Source organism: Pundamilia nyererei, unplaced genomic scaffold, assembly GCF_000239375.1.
Source record: "Pundamilia nyererei isolate P.nyererei 1_Seehausen unplaced genomic scaffold, PunNye1.0 scaffold00023, whole genome shotgun sequence".
In the NCBI taxonomy this organism is placed as follows: Eukaryota; Metazoa; Chordata; class Actinopteri; order Cichliformes; family Cichlidae; genus Pundamilia; species Pundamilia nyererei.
The window spans coordinates 1,884,095-1,903,889 of NW_005187424.1; the positions used below are offsets into that span (position 1 = coordinate 1,884,095).

The 19,795-nt window shown below is 42.6% G+C and overlaps 4 protein-coding genes across 9 annotated transcripts in view; 2 read left to right on the top strand and 2 right to left on the bottom strand.

Annotated features, from left to right (window-relative positions):
• Window positions 1-206: 206 nt before the first annotated feature.
• On the bottom strand, window positions 207-5,219 carry LOC102200731 (inosine-uridine preferring nucleoside hydrolase). Of its 4 annotated transcripts, none has more exons than XM_005727152.2 (7): window positions 5,102-5,219; window positions 3,978-4,170; window positions 1,955-2,143; window positions 1,289-1,471; window positions 1,033-1,144; window positions 820-956; window positions 207-742 (listed from the first exon to the last, which is right to left on the bottom strand). In XM_005727152.2, the coding sequence occupies exons 2-7, from the start codon at window positions 4,113-4,115 to the stop codon at window positions 377-379; spliced, it is 1,125 nt and encodes a 374-aa protein (XP_005727209.1). In that variant the 5' UTR covers window positions 4,116-4,170; window positions 5,102-5,219; the 3' UTR covers window positions 207-376. The 4 variants fall into 4 exon arrangements, with proteins under 4 accessions (XP_005727209.1, XP_013764784.1, XP_013764785.1 ...); XM_013909330.1 differs by having other exon boundaries at window positions 3,978-4,192; XM_013909331.1 differs by having other exon boundaries at window positions 3,978-4,192; window positions 5,182-5,202.
• Window positions 3,731-14,450, top strand: LOC102200458 (basic immunoglobulin-like variable motif-containing protein). Of its 2 annotated transcripts, none has more exons than XM_013909329.1 (10): window positions 3,731-3,801; window positions 8,017-8,559; window positions 8,641-8,770; window positions 10,587-10,682; window positions 10,777-10,881; window positions 10,966-11,060; window positions 11,139-11,271; window positions 12,068-12,151; window positions 12,229-12,325; window positions 12,404-14,450. In XM_013909329.1, exons 2-10 carry the CDS (start codon window positions 8,085-8,087, stop codon window positions 12,698-12,700), a joined length of 1,512 nt encoding a protein of 503 aa, XP_013764783.1. In that variant the 5' UTR covers window positions 3,731-3,801; window positions 8,017-8,084; the 3' UTR covers window positions 12,701-14,450. The 2 variants fall into 2 exon arrangements, with proteins under 2 accessions (XP_013764783.1, XP_005727208.1); XM_005727151.1 differs by lacking the exon at window positions 3,731-3,801 and adding an exon at window positions 5,276-5,725.
• A 487-nt stretch (window positions 14,451-14,937) lies between these two features.
• On the bottom strand, window positions 14,938-19,027 carry LOC102201204 (homocysteine S-methyltransferase 1). 2 transcript variants are annotated; one of them, XM_005727154.1, is made up of 9 exons: window positions 18,964-19,027; window positions 17,928-17,989; window positions 16,748-16,815; window positions 16,519-16,676; window positions 16,337-16,440; window positions 15,859-16,020; window positions 15,571-15,776; window positions 15,323-15,402; window positions 14,938-15,240 (listed from the first exon to the last, which is right to left on the bottom strand). In XM_005727154.1, exons 1-9 carry the CDS (start codon window positions 18,968-18,970, stop codon window positions 15,176-15,178), a joined length of 912 nt encoding a protein of 303 aa, XP_005727211.1. In that variant the 5' UTR covers window positions 18,971-19,027; the 3' UTR covers window positions 14,938-15,175. The 2 variants fall into 2 exon arrangements, with proteins under 2 accessions (XP_005727211.1, XP_013764786.1); XM_013909332.1 differs by lacking the exon at window positions 18,964-19,027 and having other exon boundaries at window positions 17,928-18,211.
• A 65-nt stretch (window positions 19,028-19,092) lies between these two features.
• Window positions 19,093-19,795, top strand: part of nme7 (NME/NM23 family member 7) — a 21,110-nt gene continuing 20,407 nt past the window's right edge. The window contains exon 1 of the mRNA XM_005727277.2: window positions 19,093-19,104. Within this exon, the coding sequence (XP_005727334.1) occupies window positions 19,093-19,104 (12 nt within the window). The remainder of the gene's footprint in view (window positions 19,105-19,795) is intronic.

Here is a 19,795-nt window from a genome sequence, read left to right on the forward strand (position 1 = left end):
TAAAGTGCATTCTTTGTAAAATTTCACTCATCTTTTCGCCGTGAATCCTCCTGAGTCCAAATAATTTTCTGATATAGCTTTTATTTTTTAGATTGTGACACTTGGAGTGGGTCTAAAATTGATTTGGTTGCAGTTTAAATGTCCTTAGCTCTGATGTACTCTTGAGGGATTTTAATTTTAAACAATCACGATCGCCTATAACGGTAAAAGGTTGCATTGCTTTATTAAATAAAACATTCCAAAAAATCCAGCTTATTGTGATTGGTCAGGTGGGAAAATTTAGTAACCATCTTCCCTGACATCATTTGTGGCTATAAAATGATGTCAGTCAAAGGGCACTTAGTGATGCAGCAGTTAAATGAAGGAAGTCCAGACTTTACTTCTTGCAGGGCTGTCTGAGGGACTCCTTCAGAAGCTCGCTGAACTTGGCTGTGTCACATTTAGTCAACACAAACACGCTGTGGCTCTTCTTCAGCTGATTTGTGCGATCCAGCGCCAACATGCCTCGAGCAATGGAGCCCTGGAGCTCCACGCGGACGGGACACTCGATGCTCTCCGTCACCACGCTGCGGTCGATGCAGGCCGCCATCGCGTAGGAATCATAGGAGACAAAGCCCGGCCCAAAGTGCACGTCTCTCTTAGTCATCATGGCCTCTCTGGAATAAGCCCAGCATTTAGACGTTATCATCCTCATGAAGCGTGCAGCTGGAGCGTCCTGATTGACGAGCTCCTCAAGGAACTCCTGCACAAATCAGGAATTTCAGTTTAAAGTGACCCACACGGCAGGGCCATGCACTTCTCTAAGCGTGGAGATCTTACCCACGTCAGTGCGTTTCTGCACGCATATTCCCACGATGCCAGGTAGGTAGGACAGAGGAACTCCTCAAGAACAATATAGGCCGACTCTGGATCCATGGCGAAGTTAAACTCTGCACACAGAGTCACGTTTCCTTTTCCTAAAAAGGCAGAAGCACCATTATTCACTCCTGAACGCCTCACGCTCGAACACCGGTCACCATGAGGCCGTTTTACCTTCCATGTTGCCGCCCATGATGTACACCTCTCTGAGCTTTTGGGGAAAATGGGGGTCAAGTCTGACCGCCAGCGCCAGATTAGTGAGCGGGCCGAGAGCCACCAAGGAGACCTGTGGAGGACATGTTTTCTTCCATTAGTGTTTTCTCAAAGGGAATTGTTGAGATCTGTGCCTAACTGAGCAAAGAATCATGCTCTTTGGGAAACGCATCACAATTTAGGATCAAATTGTGACTAAACGAAGGAGTTTTTGAACCTGGTTCTGGTTTTCGGACACCAGTCTTATCATTGCGCTAACTGCATGCTCCTTTTGGATTTTCTCCTCCCAACAAGGATCTTTCTCCTTTATCACATCTCCGAGTCCATCACTTCCAAAGTGGTCAGTGGGTGAGTTTCCCGCTCCAACCAGAGGGCCAGCAGAACCTCGAAACACTGGAATCTACAGGAGGAAGTTTAGATTAGTGCAGCTTTCCTTACAGATTAACACCTGAGTTCTGCCGACACAACACTGTTACTGACTCTCAAAGGCAGACAAATCCCATCTGTTTAAAGGGACCTCAGAGAGGGCAGTTTAGAAACAGATCATTGTTTCTAAACATAACATCTGTGTGTGTGTGATGCAGTTTTTATTTAATAATTGATATTTGAATAGCTGGAGGTCTGTGCTCTTCTAATTTCGACAATACCCTAATTGTTGTGACTAATGAGTCTGTGTGCTACATCAATACTTTGAAAAGTAACAACTTAGACTGTTTCTACAGCACATTTAAACACACGTGAACCGAAGTGCTGCACAGCAGGTGAAACATTCAGTAAAAAATTCATAGAAAATGAATCATTTAAGAACATTACATCTATATTAAAATACACAAATCTGCATTTCCTCAGATTGTGATTGTTCAGACAGCTTCAGTGAACGTACCCCGTTACGCTCACAGACTGAGAGCACCCTCAAAACGTTCTGACACACGTTGTCGACCGTCGTGTTCCCAAACACGCAGGTGACGCCCAGGATGTGGATGTTAGGCGCCGCCAACGCCATCATTATTGCCTGAGCATCGTCTATGCCGCAATCGGTGTCGATGATCATTAGCTTCTTTTCCATGGTCTCCTGTAAGATTACAAACAACACAATACATTAACTGTAAAACAGTAAAATATGATGAGCTCCTAACAGGCGGACATATGCACCACCTGGTTTTTCATTAGAGAGGAGTTTTTCACTGCTCTGCCTATCAAATATCTCCAGGATCCTGATTCTCAGCTCACACAGTAGATTCTGCTCAGTATTCAGAGCTGTCTGAAGGACCTTTGTCATCATTACCTGTATCTGCTGAGAGAAACTCCTCTAGTGGACTTCTGTACCTTTGGAGCCTGCCTCGGTTCTTGTTGCCTCACACCTGGCTGTGGCAGTACAGGTAGGTGGAGACACTCATACAGATTAACTTCTCCTCAGTGACCCTTTGGACTCTGAGGTTACTCTTTCTGGCAAGAGACGGTTTTGTTTTGTTGTTTTTTTTGACATTTTAATCTTCAAGTCTTCAATCAAAGACTAAACAGCAGTGTAATATTCCTCACCATGACCTCTGAGGAGTGTTATCCTGTTATCAGGTTTGATTTACCCCTCAGCCCTTTTTCTTTTCTGTGTTTGTTAAAACAAGAAATGCCAGGGAAATGCTCTATTAGCAATGAAAATCCTACAGATAATACTAGAGTCAGTGGTGTCATTTTAGTTCAGAAAGGTACCGAAAGGCGCATTTAAAATCTTTTTACAGGAAAAAAAAAGTTTTGACACCAATATCACATCAATCATATTTGTTACTTGTTACGAAGAGCAAAATATCCCACACAAATCTGACTAAACTGGGAGCTGTTTCCACAAAAGAGAGCCCTGAAAACTAAAGGCTTTTCAGAATGTTTTTAAAACAACCTAATAATAATGAACTCAATTACTCAATAAAGTATTTAAGTAAGTAAGTTTGTGAGGTTTGCTCATAGGGGGTCATCTTGATTGTTAGCTCTTTGCCTTACAATAAAAAGCATCTTGATGCAACTGTTGATCTGATTTGGCGTTATGTAAATAAAAAGAAGTATTATTGGTTATTCAAATAATATTATCATCTGAAATGTGTTAAATAAATTCTAGTATTGGAACTGAAAAACATATCTTAACCATGAACAAATATTTAAAACAGAAGTTGACCCAAAGTTCTTTAAAACTCGGTTTCTAAAAAAAATTAAATGAAATAAATTCTTTTAAAAACCAAAAAACGTTTCAAAATACATGACAAGCTGAAAGGGTTGTTTTGTTGTGTTAACTAATTATTATGGAAAGTTACTATCGCTGTGATTTAGTGGCAATTGTAACATGTTCAAGCACACTGCTCTGTATAAACTGCTTTTATAACTTTGAAGTATCCGTATCGGTAAGATTGGCCCTGTATTTTACTTGCTATCATATAGCACACCACCAGGGACAGGAGAAGTCATTCTGCTAGTGATTCGACTAAGCTTAGCAATTAGGTTAGCTTCCTAAACAAACAATGAGTGAATATTATGCGTATAATTTGCAGATGATTCAGCAAAGAGTGTGTTTCTGATAAAGAACGTGAAGGTTACAATGCGAAATGAGCCGTTAAACAAAAGCATGTAAGCATGTAATGCACAGATTAACCTGCTGAAAAACACCACTGTAAGTAGTAACAGGAACCGGAAGTGATCCAATAGCAAGCCACGACCGCCAGAGGACGCGCAAAGATCAAAGTTCAGGTTTGCTTATAGTTTTTAGAGTCAGGTCACCTGTTAGAAGAAAGAAATCACAGTATGTCCACTACAAAAACGGCCAATCTGTATTTATAGAGTGATCGTGCGGTTTAAACTGCAAGTAATGTAATTATATTTTCGCTTTTAAAGGTTTAAGTCGGATCTCCAATGAACAGACTCACCTTAGGTCTGCGTGCGTGAGCTTCAAAGAGCCTCCGCAGGCGCTCGAGCAATTCGTGAGCCGCAGAGGGACACATTTCCGGTCTCTCTCTTATAGCCGTCTCCCCTCTGTCACACTGTCTTGTCTCAATCTCTTCCATTTTTCTTTCCTCAGTCTTTCTTACTGGTATGAGTACAGGGCGTGGCACTGGTAACCTTTAAACGTTTAAAATAATGCCTTGAAATAATGCAGAAAAATATTAACCGTTATGTTATTATTCATGCTGTCATTATTAACATTTTTTGTAGCTATACTGTTAAAAGTGACATACACTTTTAACAGTATAGCTATGATCAGCAGCTATGCACTCTGTGTTTGTGTGCATTGTGGTACAGGGGTCGTCCTCTGGACCACAGGGCGATGTATAAAGATGCTTGGGACAGCGTCTGCCTTCAGTCTCAACTTTCCCTTTTTAGTACAAACTGATCTGCCTCAAAATGTGCCTACAGACTAACTTCATTATATTTATTTCCATATACACAGAAACTAATTTACAGAATATGCAGCTCTACATGTCATTACATGTCTATAGGTTTATAAAAGTTTATGTTACATTAGTAACTGATGATTCTTTGCTAAATATCAGCAGGCAGTTTCCCATTCAAGCCTACTGCATGTCTGCATTTAACTTGCTCTCGGCAAAACCAATGGAGGTATTGAGATTCTCAACTCCTGGGTTTTTGGAAAATGTTTTAAGTATATGCCTTTCTGTGTGGAGTTTGCATGTTCTCTCCGTGTTTGCGTGGGTTCTCTCCGGGTACTCCGGCTTCCTCCCACAGCCCAAAGACATAACTCTAAATTAGCCCTGTGACAAACTGGCGACCTGTCCAGGGTGTACCCTGCCTCTCGCCCTATGACAACTGGGATAGGCTCCAGTCCCCCACCCTGAAAAGGGATAAGCGGAGGAGAATGGATGGGTGGATGGAAAAACAATGTTAACTTGTTACAATGGCGTTAAAGCCATAGTAATAACTGTTAACGCCGTGGGTAACGGTGACCGTTTACTCACCGCATACATATATATTAACGAAACTACATATAAGATAACTTTTTTTTAAATTAATGCATTTAGAGATTAATAATTACCACAAATAATAAACGTATCGACGGACGTGTCTCTGAGTCTACAAATTTAAATTGCCCGGTATGCACTTTCAGGAACTAACTGAATGTATCACGTGACGCTGACGAGACTCGTCCATTCAAGCGCTCTACTGTGATTGGTTTAAACTGAGAAATAATTTTACTGAGACGGGAAGAGGAGGCGCCAACTGGACACGTCCAAATATGTAGTAAATTTAATGGAGTGCAATAACATACACATGTGTGCGATGAAAAGTGTTTTTGCTCATTTAAACTTTCTGTTTTTGTTTTTTTAACAATCTTATAAGAATTTAACAACGTTGATATTTCCCTTCCTCCCGGTTGCTCCTCAGAATGGTATAGTCCGATGGACCTGCTCAGGAAGAGGCTGCGGGTCAGAAGGACGACGTTTGTTGCTTATTTTCGGCTATTTTCCACATTTTTCGTGCTAATGTGTGCGGCGATTTGGTAGTTTGCTCTCAGCTTTATCTTTTTCCGCCTCCCCGCCAAGGGTGGTCATTACTGAAGATTTTATGAGTCTATCTGTGATGCTGAAAATGACGGCTGGGCGTGTTTACGTCCGCTAACCAAATTGGATGTTTGTGGGTGATCGCAGCAGCTTTACAGGTGAACCGTTAGTTAATGTTTAGGTGGATATCAAGACCCATGCTGTCTGTTTCTATGATAGGTGACTCATTGTAGGCTAAAGGCTAAGAGGAACAGTGCTTGTTTGTCTCTCCGTGAGCCTGACAAGTGACATTCGGGGTTATGTCTTTGGAATTTGTTATGTTCATAGTTTCAGGTGTTTTCGTTAACGTGGACCAACACTGGGTTTGCCAGGGGGACGATTTAAAGACTGTATATAAATGAAGGAACTAGCTTGCTTTACAATTGTATAAGACCCTCTGCCTATTAACACTCTACTTTGTCTATAAAATTTCTTTTTTGATATCTGCTTCATGTTTGTCCACCATCCCTTCCAATGAAGATCTGAGCATCTTCAGCTCTACCTCCTGTCTCCAAACCATACATGAAAGCAGGTCTCATTACCATCTTGTAAACCTTCCCTCTCACTCTTGCTGCTCTCCTGTCTTCACCTCTCTCGTCCGCGGTCGAGAGAGTTAGTTACCCCAGTTATTTAAACCGATCTATCTACGTTACCTGTGCTCCATCCGTCTCTCTTTCATCCACAAACATGTATTCAGGCTTGCTTTTACGGATCTCCATTCATCCTCTCTCCAGTATATACTTCCACCTCTGCTGCCACTTCACCAACGCATGGCACAACATATAAGAGCCACCTCCACGTGACAAGACTCAGCAGTCCATCTGCATCTAAAGAACAAAGGTCACTCTTTCGAAAATGCCAGTGTTCACATTTTGGACAGAGAAGATGGATGGTTTGAAAGAGGAGTAAAAGAAGCCATTTATGTCCACTGTGAGCGACCATCTTTGAACAAAGGCGGTGGCTTACGACACCAACTGTCTGCCATCTATAATCCAGTTTTGAGTTCCCTTCCCAGACGCCTTAACGCCCACTCACATCCTGGGCCATATGACCTCAGGAAATCACATAATAGGGTGGGGCTAGATTTCACAATGAGCTCACCCGAAACCTTGGCTGATTATGACCTACACCCATTTTCACACCTTGGCTCATGCGATTGGGTAGAGGATCATTAGGGGGTCCTTTTGTCCCTCTTGGGGGGATACTCCCACAGGGTTTAAATCTGGGACTCTCCACCATTTGACCCTAGAACTGAAGAAGCTTCTCGGATGAGAGATGAAACGTCTTCAAGCAACTTAAAGAAGTCTTTCGTTAGACTTCCACCTCTGCAGACTCCACTTGATCACTACGGATCAGTGTCATCTGCAAACTCCTGCCTGACCTCATCCATCAGCCTCTCCATCACCACTGCAAAAAATTTAATCTCACCCCCAACTTGAACCCATCTGTCACTCCTAACACACATCTCCCCACTGTCTCGCTGTCCTCATACATGTCCTGCACGACCTTAACATACTTTTCTGCCACTCCTGACTTCCTTATGCAGTTCCTCTTTTGGCGCCTTATAATATCCTTTCTCTGATCCATGCAGAGACCGTCAATCTCCTTCTGACCTTTTCTGTACTCCCCCATCAACACTCCCTAAGCACACATTACATCTGTAGAGCTCTTTCTCAGCATGAAGGCATACTGCTGCTACTTAACCTAGCTTCAACAACTCTTTCCCACAGCTTCATGGTGTGGAGCTCTGCACATCACCCTTGTTCTTGAAAATCAGTACCAGTGCACTTCTTCTCCATTCCTCAGGCATCCCCTCACTCTGTAGGACTTAATTATTTAATTATTAAGCAATCTTGTTGAAAAGTCCACTGGCAATTTTTGATAATGATGGATTTTGCTAGTTATGGTAACTGTTAGACTAAGAAAGTTGGTTCATGTGTTTCAGGAGCTTTTTGGTTCTGCATTCTCTCCAATGTATGATCCAAATACTTTTGAAGGCAGGTGATTGGATGCAAATTCCTTTCACAGAAGCAAAAATATTAAAATATTAAACATCACGTGCAACAAAAAGGCAAAAATAAAGTAGAATAGTTTGGTAAAATAAAATACAGTAATGGAAGACAAGCTCAGTGTGGTAAAAATTACAAAGAAGAAGGAGGGGGAGAACAAATACACAGAAAGAACTTGGTGAATAAAAATCTGTTGTGATATGTAACATATGTAAGATTCCCCTGTGTCTGTGTCTGTGGCAGCAGAGCTGAGCTATCCTGATGTAATACAGATGTTTCTGTGTCAGATAAAACTATTAGCTGACTGATTTCTCCTATCTGAGTGCACAGTGTGAAGTCTCTATCTCTGCACTTTCATCTTCTTCTCATATATTTTGAATAACCTCCTTTTTTCCCTGCAGAGGTCACTTCTCCATCATCGCGTTCCGTCTCGTCCGGTTCTGTTGCCAGTCAGCTCAGCGGCCGCTCGATGCCTAACACCTCAGAGGGTCAGGGAACAAACCTGTCTGGGTCTGCGGAGCCATCAGGGCTGCAGCGGACCGCAGACAGGGAGGAGGAGCACAGCCTGATTCGGTCCCTGGCCCGGGATGCCGCGAGGGTGAGGCGGGCTTCTAGTGCTGAGCTCCACCTGCCGTGGACCTGCCCGGTCACACACTCCCGTGAGAAGTTCTACACAGTCTGCTCTGATTATGCCCTCTTAAACCAGGCTGCCTCCGTGTACTGCCCCCCAAACGCAGGCAGGGACGCGCTCTCGAAGAAGCAGGATGACGGATCCCCACGTGTAAAGCCCAAACCCTCCACAGAGCTCAGTGCCGCACACACTGGAGGTTCCCATGGGGGGGCAGGCGAGGACTGTGACATGGAGGACGTGTCCAAGCCTATTTTGGCCTGGGAGATTGACACAGCAGACTTCAACACTGCATATACAAGGAAAATAAGAGCAAGTAAGAAAGGTCTGGAAGTGAATTTAATCAGTTTGGTTTACATGATGTCACACTTTGATGTTTTTTGAAACACTTTTTCAGGCAATGGTAAGAAATGCGGCGCTAAGAAGATGAAGTCATCCGACAGACCCAGCAGGAACCTGCAAGATGTCCCTCCTCACGCCTCACTGGAGGAGATCAAACAGAGGAAAGTGCTCGACCTCAGAAGATGGTAATGTTATATTTAGCCTCCATTTTCATTTCCTCCATGTTCGTGCAGTGACTTTTACAGAAAGGAAAGCAGAGACCACCCCCTCCATCTCCCTGTACACACAAACAAAAAACATCTCTCTTTACTATTTACTCACTATTTAACAAGATAAACTGGATCAGATTAAAACATACCATTCATGCTGTTTATTTTCACTCTACATGGACATCTTCACATTTTTGTATCTACTATCTGTTTAGGAAAAGAACCAATAAAACACTATGAAAACACCTCAGTATACATGAAACTGTTTTATTGGAAAGTTGTGCCTAAAATATCAAAAGTAAAAATAATCACTCTACAGAATAATGTTCTCTCTCTGTGTTAAATCGTGTATTATTTATATTACCTTAAACATATAACTGCTGTGTATGTTTAAGGTTGAGCACATTGTAAATAGTTATTCTGTTTAATGTTTAATGTCCAACATCACATGTTTGCGACGATCTCTAAAAAAGTTAATGAGCTGATAAATACAGGTCTACAAAAGTATATTAAAATATTAATCACAAAAAAATAATCTGAATTAAAAGCGTTGAGTGTTGTGTGACGTGGTTAATGGTCAATATCTATCAAGGGATTAAAATATGGATGGAAAATGTTGGTGGAGTGTTGGCAAAACAGCTGGTTAATCCTATTACATTTAGAGATTTTTATAGATGCTATTCTGAAAGTGCTGCTGAGCCTGCACCTGCTCAGCTTGCCTGTTTTATTAGACCAGACATGGTCAGCGCCACTGTCCATTATGTCCATTATGGTTATACCTTGCTAATGTACTAAAGGAGTTATTAACATCCTTTTCAAACTTCATCTTCTCTACATCACACATGTCGGCTGAGGTGATTCGCCGACGGTAAATCACTGAAGCTCTTTTACTTGCTACTCCACCATTAAGCTGTGTTTCCACACAAAGGGTCAATCATAATTGATATCAGAGCAGTGAAAGCAGAGCCGGGGTTGCTTCCCTTGCATTCTTGTTTCCCATCAGACCAGACAAGAGGTTTGTCCAAAATGTGCATATGCAAACCATCAGAAAAAAGCTGCTGGCCTCTCAGCTCCGGTCAGTGTTACTGGGAGACGGACACGACTATATAACAGAGAGAGCTATGGTCTCCATTGTGCATGAAATAAGCGCAGCTTTAGCGACAACTGCTGACTGTGGCCACAAGATGGCAGTCATGTAGAGGATGGATGGAAACATTTGATTGTCTGAGATAAAAGGGGAGAGATTGATTTGACTCTCTGCACTCTCCATTTTCACTGCAGAGCTTTAGAGCCAGCTCAATGCCCTTTTTTGTCCCCTGGGGTCAGGATTTACTAAAGAAGGGCAGTAAAGTTTAGAAACCAAAGAGCGAGGACACGGTCAGCGCATTTGTGTTTATTTGAATGAGTTTTTCTTTCACAGCACAGACAACTCTCGTTTTGTTGTCGCTGTGGCTGTGAAAGCTGCATCTAGAAGTGTTCATTTATCTGAAATTGTAATTGCACAGGCGGATGACTGAAAGCTGTGAGGGCAGTGCCAAATGTTTGCCTCTGTCTTCCAGGTTTTTTCTGGAGTAAGACTCTGCCATTCTGCTGAATGGTTGCACATTGATTTAAGGCAGTGAATATTTGTTATCTTGTTACCAATATGAATACTTGAAGAAATTAAACCCCACATAAAAAAGTATTTTCATTGCAACCCCGGTGATTCTCCAGAAGCTCTTGTCTTCTTTCGGAGAGGACCCGTTACCTTAACAGAAGTCTGTCTTTTGTGTTATAATCCATTTTTCTGCAGGTACTGCATCAGCCGGCCACAGTATAAGACGTCTTGTGGGATCTCCTCGCTGGTTTCCTGCTGGAACTTCCTGTACAGCACGCTTGGCGCAGGAAAGTGAGCAGCCTGCATCTTATCTCATAAAAAAAAAAATCAGCTTATGAAGTGTGGGCGATGAATAAAAGGTGTAAATGTTTGTTTGCATTGCCAGTCTGCCACCCATCTCTCAGGAGGAAGCTCTGCATATTCTGGGGTTTCAGCCGCCGTTTGAAGAAATCAAGTTTGGTCCCTTCACCGGCAACGCTACACTGATGCGGTACACAAACCTCCCGTCTTTTACTTTTAAAAAAAAAAAATCGAAAGAGTGCGCAGGTCTGCAGTCAGTGCGTTTTCCTCACAGGTGGTTCAGACAAATCAACGACAACTTCCGAGTGCGAGGTTGCTCCTATATTCTGTACAAACCACACGGAAAGCACAAGACAGCAGGAGAAACAGGCGAGTCAGCTGACCCACTCAGCGCTGTTATTCTTACAGATGTGCAGCTTGAGTGATTAAACTCGTTCTTCTTTTCAGCTGAAGGAGCTCTGATGAAACTGACACAAGGCCTGAAGGACGAATCCATGGCCTACATTTACCACTGTCAGAACCACTACTTTTGCCCCGTGGGGTTCGAAGCCACGCCGCTCAAAGCAGCAAAGGCGTACAGGTAACGCCACGTCACAGCAGTTAGAACTGCTCATTTAGATCAGTGCTCGCTAAAAGCTGTGTTTTGAGATTTTTCTGCTAGCCCCTGCACAAAATATAATGAATGAGGTTTCGGTTTACTGCATTGATCCACATTAAAGGCTCATTTTATTTTATGTAGATATTTACTTGATGATGCTCGTTCATTTTTTTTAAACTTTTTTAAACTTTTTAATTTAGCTTATTTCTTTTTGTGTAGAGTTGTTTTGTTTTGTCATATTTCTTTGTTGCATTGTTTGCTGTAAGTTTCCGTTTGTTAGAGATTTTATTTAATCTTTTGGCTGCGTGAAAAAGACGTTTTAATGGGACTCTTTGCAGTCCTGAGGACAAAGTCTTGACTTGAATTAGAGGGTAAGTAACAGGAAACTGTTTATTCTTAGAGGTGCTCAGGAAGTGTGAACACCTCTTTAAAAGCAGAGGCTTCGGCACATTCAGGTGTGTGCTAAGTCTTCCCAGGAGTGGACATCCCAGCATATTCACTCCATGCTCAAACCCTGCAGTGCTCAGAGAAACTCCATAACTCTACAGGCCACAATAAGAATGTTAAAGGTTAAATCCATGAAAGCACACTTTAAAAAACGTAATTTACCTAATTTTATGACCCTCTGAGGAGCAGCTGATTTTTTTATTATGTCCTGAGATGTAAAATCTTATGGACTTAAACAAGAGACTTTACATTCTTAATGTCACCATATGAAAATATTAACAAATTAGTTGACTAGTTTTTAGTAACAGATGTTGTCCTGCTTTCTGTGAAGGGGCGCTCTTCCCACTAACGAAATGGAATACTGGATCTTAATCGGGGAACCCAGCAGAAAACATCCGGCTATTCATTGTAAAAAGTATGTTTCTGTTCAGTTTTTACTCCATTTCCACGTCTGCTGCTGTTAAGCAGTTTAACAGGAAGTTCTCTCTGCAGGTGGCTGGATATCGTGACTGACCTCAACACCCAAAATCCAGAATACCTGGACATTCGCCACACAGAGAGGGGGATTCAGCGCCGCAAAACCAAAAAGGTTCCAATTCTCAGACCAGCTGTTTAAATGTTTGTGTGTCTGAGATGGTGAATAACTAAAAGGCTTCTTCATTCGCAGGTAGGTGGAAACCTGCACTGCATCATGGCCTTCCAGAGGGTCAACTGGCAGAAGCTTGGCCCCTGGGCGCTGAATTTGGAAAACCTGCGGCACGACTTTCACCAATCTGCCACGGAAAGGGCCCACGCGAGCGACGACAGCGAAGAGAGGACGTCAGCCAAGCGGATGGCCCAGCTGGGACGCTCGCACAGCATGGGAAGCCAGAAAGACACCAGCTGGAAACGCCTGTCCAACAGCACGGAGTACAGACAGCGCAGCTCGCCCGACAGCGACCTCGAAGAAGACATCACAGACTGAAAGGTTCTTAGGGATGAGCAGGATGAGGACTGAGTATCGAAACAGTAGTGAAGTTATGAAGTTAAAGAATAGGTCTGGGGTTTTCTGCAGTTTACTGTTAAGAAACGGCATGAAAACACCAAAATGCACTGTTAGTGAAGCGTTAGGACTCTTTAAATGTCCAAAAACAGCTCAGATACGTAGTTTCATTTTTTTTTTAAATCATCTCCTAAAACTGCTCGATGCATCCATTTCTTCTGCTTATCCAAAGTCGGGTCACTTCTAGGCTCAGCAGGTTATGCCAGATATCCTTTTTCCCAGTGACCTTTCCCGTTCCCCCTGCGGCATCCCAAGGTGTTCCCAGTCAAAATGAGATATGGGTCTGCTAGGGGGTCTCCTCCCAGTTAAAAACCTATAAAGGGAAGTGACCAGGAAGCAGTTTTTATTGAATTTATTGACAGTAGAAGCTTTACAGAAATCACAAGAGTCTTTTTTGAATATTTAAGACTACCACATGTTCAGCTCATTTTAGTGCTTTGAAGCAGATACTCTCTTTAGGGTGTTTTCACTTCTTGTTTGTCTCCCGTGGCCATATCCTTTTTCTTTGCTCACTTTGTCCTTTAGCAGTGAAGACAAGCAATATGGAGACAGCTGCTTCGCAATCATTACAGAAGCAGTTCCATGACTGATCCACATGAAATCTCTGGCCCATGTAGCATTGCGTGCAGCTTTCAGGTCAGCAGTAACTTGAAATGGTTTTCCAGCCTTGTGTTTTCAGTCTGAAGCAGTAAACCGACAAACTAACGAAGTAAACTTTGAGGCCATCAGTCGTCTGCGTCCTTCTAACCGGGGCGACATTGAACCAGTTACAGTTATTTCCTCTGGAAAAAGGTTGAGTGTTGGGGCCAAAATGCCCAACCTTTAAAAATTCAGCAATAATTCTCAAATACATGTTTCCCATGTAAATCGTCCCGACTTTCTCTTTGTAACACTACGGCAAGTTTGGTTCTTCGGTCTGTGGAAATGTGGATTGGCAGCAGCCGAATTTCTTCAGTAGCTCTGTGTTGTTGTGTCGAGACGCAGCAGAAGAACTGAAATGAATAAACTCATTTGTAGCCGCCTGTTGCGAAAAGCTCAAATATTTGACCAATCAGAAAACGTGCAACACTTCTGCAGAATATCCCAGCAGAAGCTTTTCTTCTAATAGAAACAGGGAGGATGCTTTGGTTTGCTGGAATCATTCCCGCAAGAGATTTGGCCGCAGATCATAAATGAATAAATCTATAAATAATAAATAAAAGGAGCTTTGAGAAGTCGGACCCACTCAAAGCAAACCTCACGGCGTTGCCGCTCATCACAGACACGTTTCTGCAGGTTTAATCTGAGCTGCACCGACACATCCACTGTACATTCTTTCAGACGCAGCTCATCGTACAGGTACAGGAGGTGGGATCGTTTCTCACCTGGCGTTCAGCGGCTCGTCCAGTTAAAGTATCGTGAAAGCTGCTGGCGTCGTGTTGTGTTTCGTGAAATCTCCGGGGGGACGGTAGACAATCCTGGTGTTTAAACACAGGAGCTGTAGAAACTTCGGACACTCCGAGTGACACTCATGGTTTATTTCAGACACGAGCAGTTCCTTTACATGTTTCTTTGCACCTTTTGTGGGTCCGTTTGTCTCTGACCCACACACACAGTCATTGTGTACCTAAGTGGGTTTGATGTAGTGGTTTATTTATTGACTTATTTTACAATAAAATGGGATTTTTAAGAATTCCTGCAGCATTCGTATTTTTTTGTTTAACATTTATTGTGACTCTTCCGGTGTTGCTTTTATTCACACGGCTGAGTCTCATTTCACGTCAAATAAAGCATGTAGAACCCTTTTTACCATGAAAGTCTTAGTCACAAAATGTTTTTATTTACCTTTCCTGCTGGATTGAGCAAATATGACAAATTCATCAATCCATTCTCTTCATCCATCCACTTATCCTTGTCAGGGATGCAGGGAGGATGTAGCGTATCCTAGATACCATAGGGCGAGAGGCGGGATACACCCCGGACAGGTCACCAGCCAGACGCAGGGCTAACACAGAGAGACAGACAACCGCTCGCACTCATATTCACACCTATGGGCAATTTAGATTCTCCAATTAACCTAACCCCACTAACTGCATGTCCACTAATTGAATTTTCGGGATCGCATTAATTTTAACTTCCTCAGTGGCATTTTTAAGCAACTTAGTCACAACACGACTGAATCAGAAATGATAATTTATTCTCTCTCTTCTGAGTCTCCTCACGCTCTTATAGTGAACATACGCCCTGTATAAACAAGAAGGCCCGCTCAGCCAGAGTGTGAGCACCAGCATCATGTAATCAATCACAGATTTCATTATAATTTGCAGAAAGTCAGCAGTGACAGGTTTCTGCCTCCTTCAGCTTGTCCTGTTCTTGTAGGCAGCCAAGTTTTGAGGCCTCTCTGCAGAGGCTGGAGGTTCAACGCCCCTTTAACTGCTGTCTTAGCTCTGCTATGTGAGCAGGGCCGATACGACAGCATCCCCCTGTAAGACAGAGAAGAGCTGCTCAGAGAAAATGCTGCAAAACAGAAGAAGACTGAGTATAAGAGAAAGCAGCTGAGCTCACCTATCAGAGCAGCGCCCTGCTTCACCCACATGTGGCTCAGATCAGGCGTCCATCCTGATGGTTTTCCTGATGTTTGCCACCTTTGAATGAAAAAAGATCCTTTACTGAATCCACACAGATATTAAGCAGATTTTCCTTTTTCTCTTTAAGGAATCAAGTTTTTATGGTAGCTTTATGTTGTATTTACAGAATGTAAACGTTGATGTGAGGCGTTTAGACTTAGTGTGTTAATTTAGCTTCAGACTCACCCCCGCTCAGTGTCCCACTCCTCTCCGCTGTTAGGGTACACCACCCAGCTCATGTTTGAGACGTGCAGCGGTCCAGCAGAGTCCAGCAGCGACTCCACCACGTCTGGAGGACAGCAGTTGACTCCCACAGCGAGCAGCTGCGTGGATCTCTCGGCGACCCGCACGGCGTCAGCGAACAGGCTGCCGTCCGATATACGCTTCTCGTCCTGATGGCGAGGCGAGTCATTGTGTGACTAACAACGAACTAATATGGATCTTTCGTCATCGCTGTTCACCGGCAGCGATTACCTTACAGGAGAACGACAGCCAGGCTTTCGAGTTTGGAAACTCCCTCAGCAGCTCCACCACAGCCTCCGCCTCTTTGATGCTCGGGATTGTCTCAAAGGCGATCAGATCAACTCCCGCAGCTGCTAAGCAGTCAATCTGAGGCCGGTGCCAAACTTTAAGCTCCTTCGAATAGATTAAAGACACAAGTGTACACAGCTTAAATGTGTTTTACAATTAAAATGTCATATAGATCTCTGTTGTACTCAAAATGCTTCAATTTTGTTTGTAATTCTGAAAATAGCCATAGTATTAAGGTAAAAAGTGTCATAGTGTCATTAAATATACTGAAGTTATTGTCCCAAAAAAGGAGGTACTTAATGATTTTTCATGAAATGAACCGAAAATATAAACAGAACCAGAACCGGAGATATAAACAACTATTCTGGGTAATCTTCTCAAAGCAGGCATAAAGTCCAGTAGGTGGCTGAGGGGTACCTACTTCAACACTCATCTGCTCTGCGTAAGCGCCAGTGTACTCCGAGCCATCGTGGAGAAAGGCCCCGTACGGCCCCACAGAGCCTGCCACCAGGGGGCGTCTCTTCCCTTTACAGAGAAATAAACAGTGAGATTATATCACAGTTTACAGCAAGAGTCGGCTCAGCTCAGCGTAAGCTCTCCTACCTGACTCAAACCTCTTCACCGTCTCTTTGGCCAGATGAACTCCGGACATCAGCAGCTCTCTGGCGCGTTCAGCGCTCACCTCCAGGTGGCTGATGAATCCTGGGATACTTGCCTGGTATGTGGCTGTCGTGATGACATCAGCACCACTGAGGAGGAACCTGTTCACACAAAGTGTATACATTAAGTGCTGATTGATTTGTATTTACCAACATTTTTTGCATGGACACACCTGTAATGAGCATCTCTTATGGCCTGAGGAGCAGTGTGCAAAAGCCTGGCGCTCCACAGAGGGTCTCCCTGCATATGTAACACACACACACACGAATTTCAGTCCAGATTCACATTAATAAAAAAAAATCTTATATTTGATCTGTAAAGACCAGATAAAAATATTATTCACCTGTTTACGTACTTTATATTTCTCAAGAGGGCAGATTTGGGAAATTCAGTAAAGATAATACAATGAAAAAAAAAAAAAGCTGTGAAAATCAAGTAGCTCACAGTCACAGACAGGCCGTGAGAACAAGGCCAGAGGATATATTCAGGTCATTTAACCATCTCTCTGAAAATAAATACAAAACCATGCAGGTATTTTCTGCTGCAAAGATACAGAGTACACTCAGATCGCAGATGAGCCTTTGATGCTCAGGTTTGACTGACTCTGTAAAGTTCAGCAAGCTGTGATTCTAAGTAGGGAATATCTGCAGTCTACATCCCAGGTGAAGCATTGTGAGCAACTAACAAGTCCCAAGTTGCACAAGTTTCACCAGCACGTGTAGGAAATGCAGGTGTGGTGACGACTGGAAGTTTCTCGGGTGGAGTGGACAGAGTTTTTCTAACTTCACAAACAGATGTGCTGTAGACAAAGAGACTTAATGTAAGAAGAAAAAACACTTCTGTTTTGTTTTGTGCGCTTTTGAATCTCTTGGGTTTCAGTGGGTTGGACTTCTCAGGGCCACATATGCTCCCATTCAGGTGATGTCTTTTTCAGGAAAGGCCTTGCGTATTTCAGCAGGATGATGGTAAACAGCATACTTCATCAAATCTGAGTCTGAGTGCTGAACTGCAGGCCTGTTGTCCAGACCTTTCATCAAGCAAAGCGTCTGGAGCATCATGAAACCAAAAACACAACAAAGGAGATTACGGAGATTCAGGACTGCTGAGCAGCTGGAATCCTGTATCAGACCGAAATGGGATGACATTCCTCTCCTGATAAGTCCAGCAGCTGCTCTCCTCAGTTCCCAGACACATGGCCTTGTCCCACCCTTTTTTTTATAGATATGTTACTGCCATCAACTTCAAAATACAGACATGGATTAAAAATAGACACAAAACATCTCCAGAGAGAAATTAAATTAGTCTAATCAATAGAAAATGGTGACCTGTTGCAGGTTATTTTTATGATTTACCTGCAGTTTGGCTCCATGCGCTTCCAGATCAGTTGCCAGTCCACCATCTAGGATCAATGGCCCTTCATCATTAACCATTTGTGTGAGAAGAGCAGAGGAGCCCATGGAGCAACACTTTATTAAAAGATTTACTGGAGAATTCTTTGCACTGCTTTTCATAAGAAGATCATTCAGTCAAGTTACTAACGCTGACTCCTCTGAAATAACACCACCGGGCAGCTTAATTATTCACACAGAAGAGAGTGAAGCGCAACATCAGATCCTTCACGTTTCATAATGTTGTCCTTCCGGGTAACAGTGAAGGTGCGTTTATGGCCGCTCAAAACTGAACTTCTTCGCAGCATCAGCAGACCGCCACTAGATGTCCTCCTACACAATAAATGCACACTGTATTTCACCAGAATCCGATTCTTGCTCGCTCCTTTACTTTATAAACAACCACTGGAGCAAGACAGCGCAGCTTTTCTTTTGTACTGCTTTATAATTATCATGTATACAGTTTAATTTATGATATCCATCCAATCATTTATGACTAATATATTACATTTTAAGGTCTGCTTTAAAACAAATAACAAAAACTGTGCTGAAAGGTCAGACTTCCCATGAACACGTGAATGCACCTCTGCAGTTACTATAGAAACGAAGTACGGCTAATGTTTGCTAGCTAACAACAGTGTGCTGTCACACAGAGTTTACAGGGATGTTTTAAAAGATGGTGAGTAAAGATTCCCTCATGTCATCAAACCGGGGGGCGTGAGGGCTTCGGTGAAGGTAAAAACTTCCGTTAGAGCCTGAAACAGGTTGCTGTTTGCTACTGTTAGCATAATAAACACAAGATAGCCGAGCAGTTCTAAATATCAGTGCTTCAGGCTAACGGGTTAGCCGTTAGCTCCTTTAAAAATATCATTTATGGCTTATACACAGTTTAACTACAGATACTACAGGTAGCTGTGTGGTTAATGTCTAACGGTGAACATCAGCTATGATTAAATTAGCTAAAGGTGTAGCTGAGCAGGTGCTTTTAATGTTGGTATACCTGGCATCAAACATGTTTCTGCTCAAAGAGTTTCTATCCATTCAGCTGGTGCCCATGTTTTCTGTTTATTCTATTAACTAGGCTGAGTGGAGGAGGTGGTCTGAGCTTTTAGTTGTGAGAGACATCCTTATGTCTCACACGGTGCGTTAGACGACTGATCAATGCTAAACTGCAGACTGGTTAATCAATCAATCAAATTATATTTGTGTAGCACCTGTAGGAGGTGGGTGCAGATACTCTATAGAAAACAAAATGCAATGAAACAGAATATGAGAGGAAGAAAATCATGAACATCTTAAAAATAATTGAAAACATAAAACATTACAAAGTAATGATATTACTGATATTTTAAGAGCCAATCGAAAAAATAGGAGATATAGAGTGGCTTAAAAGAGGGGGAGGAGGGCAGTCATTTATTATGAAAAAATAACCCACTTTGAATTTTTCTTAATTAATCAGACTAACAGCACCAAAACACTGTTACTGATTTATTTGTCCTTGAAGAAATTGTATTCATTTATCCTACTTTTTACTGCCTTGGTTTTGTGATGCTCCAAATGTTTTCGTTTGGCGAAAGGTCTGATCTGCAGGAAGTGACCTGCAAACCAAATCCAGGCTTGTGTTGCTTAGTGGCAACAGTGCTAACCGATCGTTATCCGTGTTTACTGAATTGTTTTTGGTTGACAAGGTGAACTGAATAAAGTCTGCTACTAGTCAGGTGAGCATACTTGATCATATTGAGTCATAACATTTGTGTGCTTATTAATAACAGACGCCTTTGGTTTGTAAAAAGCCAGATTTTGTAAATATTGACCACCTTATGTACTGCATT